The sequence below is a fragment of the Rhincodon typus genome, chromosome 16, assembly GCF_021869965.1.
Source record: "Rhincodon typus isolate 14 chromosome 16, sRhiTyp1.1, whole genome shotgun sequence".
Classification (NCBI taxonomy): domain Eukaryota; kingdom Metazoa; phylum Chordata; class Chondrichthyes; order Orectolobiformes; family Rhincodontidae; genus Rhincodon; species Rhincodon typus.
The window spans coordinates 16,414,450-16,421,127 of record NC_063347.1 but is presented as its reverse complement, the minus strand read 5'-3'; the positions used below and the strand labels follow the sequence as shown (position 1 = coordinate 16,421,127).

The window sequence follows — 6,678 nt, the reverse complement described above, 5'->3', positions numbered from 1 at the left end:
TTTGTGCGTGTATCTCTAATAACAAGCCTGAACCTGTCAAGTCTTTTTCTTTTCCTGTAATGCTTTTCAGGCTTTGGTAATTGAAACCTAGACTTGATCTTTTGCTGAACCGCTGTTGCTGCTTTTGAGGCGCATTTTTTCGTCTAAGTAAATCTAATATCATTCTCCTCCTCCTCCCTCCTCCCTGTTTTTACAGTGGAAGGAGCTGCACTCTCTGAAAATATACAGGAGAGGATGCCTTTAGGAGAGATGGACAAAACACGGAAAAAGAAAGAGGAAATTAAAGTGGCGTACGAGTTCAAAGAAGTCCTGGGAACGTGAGTACAATATTTTCTTGCCTTTGGGAACTGATATTCGTTGGCGGAGATCAGGGCACCAAACCGGGATCTGAATTGATTCCCAAAATGGCATTCCTAAAAAAAATCCATATTCTGTAGCCCTGAGAGCTTGGTATTTCTTTTGGCGGTGAACGACTTAAATCGCAAGGAGGTATCCGCGAAAGTAGCAGCATGTGGTAACAGTAAGCCTTCGCCAATCTGCAGCTGTCTACTTCTTCAAAATGCTAAGTACTTACATGAGGACTATGCTTTGCTGTCTTTTGAGTGAGAAATTTGCAATACAGGTGGAGTGTTGTCGATGCAGCGCTAGTTCAGGAGATTTTCACAGCCGTCTGCTGTGCATTAGTGATTTCCAAAACTTCGGGGTGTATCGCCACAAAATGAGAAAATCGGAGCTTTCATTGTTTATGATCTTTGACTGCATAACCCATCTTTTGAACGGCAATTCGTTGACCTGTTGCTTCCTCCTGCATTGGCCTTTTCTGATCCTTCCCAGCCTCTTATCATGATGGCTCAGCCTAGGACCTGTTTCCATAATCTCTTCACTGTGTATGTAATCCTAGGTAGTTAGCATTAAACTTTGCTCTATATGACATTCCAACAGAACTTGATATCATCCTCCACTTAGACTGTGCCTGCTTCATAGGTGATAATCGGCGTAGGAAATTTTAAACACGATAGCGCCGAAGAAAGTCCAGCGCTACTGTGATTGAGGCTGGATGAACAGGCAAAGAGAATTTTGTTTTTGGTGTGTGCCTCAGTACGCTTAGCCCACTGAACGGTTGCAGCTTTGCAAAATATATCAGATTGTTACAGCTTTAATTATATTTTGAAGCATTTGTACCTGGATATTGGCTCTGGACACCTCATTCCAGTGCTGGGTTTGGATGTCTTTGGCCTACACTTTTTGTTGCCTTCCAGGTCAATGTTAATCTTTCCAGCAGCTCTATGTTTGAATGCCTTCACAGCCCTTAAGCAACCCTTATCAGAGTCACAATAACCTATGGGAATGTGACACACACTCCCTCCTCATTCCTCTCTACTTGTCTGCAGCCTTCAAAACAGTTGATCTAAAGAACTTCCTCCAACACCTCTGCATTGTCCAGGTAGGTGGGATTATCCTCATAGGTGGAAAACATCAACAATGGCTTCTATTCCCACCGCTACTTGCTCATCTCTTTCAAACCCTCTGGAATTAATTTTTGGCCCTTTCTTATTTTGCATCCACTTACTGCTAATGGACAAATGCAATGTTAGCTTCCACGTGCAAGCTGCTGACACCTAGCTTTACTGCTCCCCCCCCACCCCGTTATCCAACTTGCCTTTCCAGTCCCTTTGATTTGCTAATTGCCTTGTCTGATTTCCACCATTGGATGAGCAAAGGGTTTCTCTAATTAAATATCATGAGAAACGAAGCCATTTTTTGTGGACCCCACCACAAACTCCGATCACTGTCTTCATCCCTCTTCCTGGCTGTTGTGGCTGAACAAGATCTTTCATAGCTTTGGTATCCTATTTGATTCTGAGGTGAGCTTTCTGCTTCAATATTTCAGCGTCAAGTCATGAAAATTGTCCACCCACATTCCTACCTTGACTTATCAGCTAAAACCCTCGTTGATGTTCTATTTACATCTAGACTTGTCTAGTCCAATACTGTCCTGCGGTTGAGCTCCCACTTTTATAAGCCTGAGTTCATCCAAAACTCTGCTGTTGCCGTACTTGTACCGAGTCCTGTTCTCTCACCATTCCTCTCTGCTTGCTGACCGACATTGGTTCTCAGTCCAGTAAATGCCTCAGTTTCCATCATTCTTGTTTTCAAATCCCTGCCACACTGTGTGTGGGCTCTACCTTTTTCCAGCTCTGGCCTATTTTGCAGAACTGGTGTTCAGCATTGAACCACTGACGGCTGTGTCTTTCATAATCTGAATTTCCCTCCCTAACCTTTGTGTTCCTTTCCTTCTTTCGGACACTCTTTAACGCCTGCCTCATTGATCAAATCTTTGGCCACCTGGCCTAATATCTCTACATGTGAAGTACTGTATAAATGAAAATTGCTGTTGTTGTATTGCTTCTCAAAGGATGTACGGAAATGATGGTTGAATGCCATAAATATTAAAATCCAGAAGGTTCAAAAGCACACAACTACAGCAAGAATATGTTTTATACTTCAAGATTAGTGACACGGTTATGTCAATTTGAGTAATTATTGTTGAGTGTAACTTGCTTTTGTGTGGGCATTGTCAAATCAAATTGAAACCGGTTTGGGAATTATTCTGATTTGTTGAAACAAGTCAACCTATTAATTAATTAATTTTGTTTATTTGCTATGCCTTGAAAGGATTGTTTTTCCTGTACCCAGGTTTTGTTGTACTTGGCTGCATCTAATTATTTTGCTTTTTGCCTGTCATGTGGCATCCACCTTAGCAATTTTTAAACATTGTAAGAAATTTACAAAGTGAAATCACTCCCACGCTCTCGGTAGGCTGTTTTCTGGAATGAGTTTCCTGGTCGAAAAGGTTTTCTGATCCACCACAACAAGTATATTCTGAGTAACCACAATTCCATTTTTATTCCAAGAATCAGTCAGACATCAGAAGAACTGATTTTCCAATGCACAATATTCTTTGTCTATTTACATTAAACTAAAAATGCTGGACCAGTAAAAAGACAAAATAAACAGAGAGAAAAATGCAGCTTGTTTAGAAAAATACTCTTTTCAAATAAAGTTTCATGATTTATTTTGAACTCTTTTGCATCGTTGAAGGTACTTTGATAGGACTTATTCAGTATTCATTGAAGCAACATGACTGAATCTGGAAATACATTTCATGTGGTGGACTGACTGTGCTGGATAATTTAGAACTGTTATTAACATTAACATTTGGTACAGTTTTGAGATCAAGAAGTGTTATTTTCTTCAGAATGAAGCTTTAGGTTAAAAATGAATGAGTTAAAAATATCTTCTCATGAATAAGTGGGGCTTCTTTTGCCCAGTAGAGGAAGATAGTTTTTCTATTGCTCTATGATCTTCTGTACTCTTAATGTGGAGTTTGCAAATGTTTAATTTTTTAAAAATACAAGCTGTGTGATATATAAACAGCATCCCATCCAGGACATGTTTGAAATAACCTTGTTAGCAGTTTTTAGTTGAAACATTACTTTTTTTTAGATTTTGGGTTAAACTAAAAATCCTAGTATGCACGAAAAAAAGCTAGATTTAAATATCATTGAGAAACACGACATAATTTGAATTTATTTTCAAACTGGCTTCTCTTGTTGCATCTAACAGTTTATGTTAATAATTTATAAATGGACAGCAAAGCTGAAATTAAAGTGGAGCAATGCATTAAACCCACATGTCATCATGATTAAAGGTTATATGTTATCTTACATATTGACTTATATGCTTTTTTTTGTATACAGTTGCAGACATTTCTTGGGAAACTTTCCTTGCCAGCTACAAATGAGCAAAAAAAAAAGAATGTTTTCAGTAACTTAATTCTCACTGGGAATGTTTATTTGGATTGATTGTTAAATGTGAAGAACTGCTAAATCTATTAATAGATTTTCCTTGCCTGTATCCAGTGCCAAATGGTTCTGAAATTCCTTTTATTTCGATAATATCTTTTTTTAAAAACAAAAGAGAACTTTTCACTTAATTGGTCTCAACTGTATTGTTGATTCTGTAACTTAAAAAGGACAATCCCTCCCTCCCTCCCTCCCTCCCTCATTCTCTCCCTATCAGGCTCGTTTTATCTCAAAATGGACCATGCGGCAAAATCTCATTTTTTTTTAGAACCAGTCTGCAGTAGAGCAGTATTGTTCGGAAGAGAATCAAGTATTTATTCAGTGAGGGGTATTTAATAATTTTTAAGGATTATTTTCTTTTCCCCAACATGGGTCTTGCTGAGCTTACACACCCATTTGTTGCTTAAGAATGCTGTGCCTCCAGGCTTTTGGCATCGCTGCTGTTTGCTTAGCAGCCAGAAGGGATTTGGGAACAGAACACAATATGTCTCTCTCTCTCTCTCTCCTCTCTGTCTATTCACTCTAACCAGGTAACCAGGTTCTTCTACCTTGTCCCTCACCAAAGGTGGCTAAGAGCAGGATCCCACTGGAACGGGTGATTAAATCTTTCCTGTTCTCTTCCGTGGAATTCAGCAATGGTACACCACCCAGGCAGCTTTAAGTAATCATGCATATGCATTTGGAATAATAAACTTGCTTGCACTTTGATCAATATTTTAGTGATAAATCTCTGTCATGGTCATTGCTCAGGCTTCTGAACTTTTATCTAAATTCCTCTGAATATGCAAGAATCATAAACCGAGTACTAACACAATTTGCTTAAAATACAGTCACATAAATGGTAATATTAAAACTCGAAATGATTCTTACAACTTCATGCAATCTGCTTTTCTCCTGATCTGACCAGAAAATCATTGTCAACATATGTTTCTCTTAATACAAAAATCTTGATTACAACTTGTTCGAAACTTACATAGTCTTGACGCTTATGTTGCTTTCATTACAAAATAGTTTGTTCCAACAGATAGTTCCCTGCTTTCAATGGCAATGTATATTTATTTCTTTTATATAAATTTGATGGAGCTTTGTGTACTGGGAGTCTAATTGATCTACAACTTGCTTCTGTGTTTCATAAACAACGCTCAGGGGCATGATAAAAACCAAAAGAACTGCAGATGCTGTAAATCAGGAACAAAAACAGAAGTTGCTGGAAAAGCTCAGCAGGTCTAGCAGCATCTGTGAAGAAAAAAAATCAGAGTTAATGTTTTGGGTCTGGTGACCCTTCCTCAGAACTGAGGAAGTTCCCTCCAAGCCTTTCCTGTTTTGAACTTTTTATTTCTCTATTTTTGAAGTTATTCGTAATGCTGGATTTTATATATCGTTATTTTTCTAATGTTTTTTCCTGAACTGAACAATCTGTACCTTGTACCTAAGATGTTGCTGTAAGTGGCGACTTGCAAACTTTTCACGGTATTTATTTCAGTATGTGTGACAATAAAGGTAATTCAATTCAATTCGCATTTGGTTAGTTTTCATGAATATTTTTATTTAACAATTATGTTTTAAACTTAAGAAATTAATAATAATTGTGAATATACATCAGAGATAACAAGCGTTCACCTTTTATAAAGAATATTTTTTTCTATTATTTGGGGTTGTTCATCCTTTACTAGAATATAGCTTGAAGGGTTTCTCAAAAGAGAGACATTATAAAACACTAGCTCAATGTTCTTGGGTATGAGAGAGGTTCAAGATGTTTAAACTTTGAAAAAGATAAGTGAAATATCCAAATTACTATTTATAAATTGTGAACATGAAATGTTTTTTTCCAATTGGAAGCCTACATTTCTATTTAGTATTACCTTAAGAATTGCTCATACTAATGTGGTGTTTGAATTATCGACAAGACAAACGGACCAGAAATATATTCTCACTTTGCAGAAAGGTAACTTTCTAGAAAATTGATTTAGCTGCAGGAAAATATTGTTTGTGACCAAGGCAAAGAAATGCAGCAAAATAGGACATACATTCTGTTTATCTTAAGGAAGGTCTGCACTTTGATTTCTTATTTTGATAGCTTTAATTACATTATTTTTAAATAGCACAAAACATCTTAGAACAAAATGCCCCCTCAGTTGTTATTGGCCTGAATTCTGCTGTAGAAAAAACAGTAACGCTCACCACTACATTTCGTCACTAAAGTGGAAATCAGACAATGATTGCAAATGCAAAAAGCAGAAACTAGGGACTTGTTGTCCAAGTTGTGAGTTCATTTGGAAGTTTCGTTACATCAGTATCTCACTAAGAGGACTCAGCATAGAAACATATGAAACAGTGTAATGTTACTCTACTTAAATTATAGAATTTCACTAAACTTACAAGAAAATGTTAGTGCTTGGCCATTTCAAAAATGAAAACTTTACTGTCAGTCATCTTAATTACTGCCAAACAAATGCTCCACTAGTGAAAATAAATTTTACCATTGCGGAATCTCATGCCTCCTGATTTTAATTGTTGCTTGCAATGTAAAGTAATAAGTTTATCATAACTTTTTCTTTCCCTTCTTTATTTTGCTTTCTGTATCTGAATTGCCATTGAATCAACTATTCTTACAATTCCTGGTTAATACTGAGTATACTTCTTCAATAATTCCTTTATTTGATTGGTTAAGAAGATGCTGCGAGTTAATTTTATCAACAGGTGAAAAGAGGTATGAAGTATATACTATTGATAAGGTTTGTTTACATGAAAGTCTTGTTTTAGCAAAAAATATTGAGCTTAATTTCTCATTGCCATAATTTGAACATACATG

General features: G+C 36.8%; 1 protein-coding gene across 1 annotated transcript in view; it reads left to right on the top strand.

The window, feature by feature from the left end:
* Nucleotides 1–200: 200 nt before the first annotated feature.
* Nucleotides 201–6,678, top strand: part of LOC109910864 (calcium/calmodulin-dependent protein kinase type 1D-like) — a 68,335-nt gene continuing 61,857 nt past the window's right edge. The window contains exon 1 of the mRNA XM_048606703.1: nucleotides 201–317. Coding sequence (XP_048462660.1) covers nucleotides 235–317 — 83 coding nt within the window. The 5' untranslated portion in view covers nucleotides 201–234. The remainder of the gene's footprint in view (nucleotides 318–6,678) is intronic.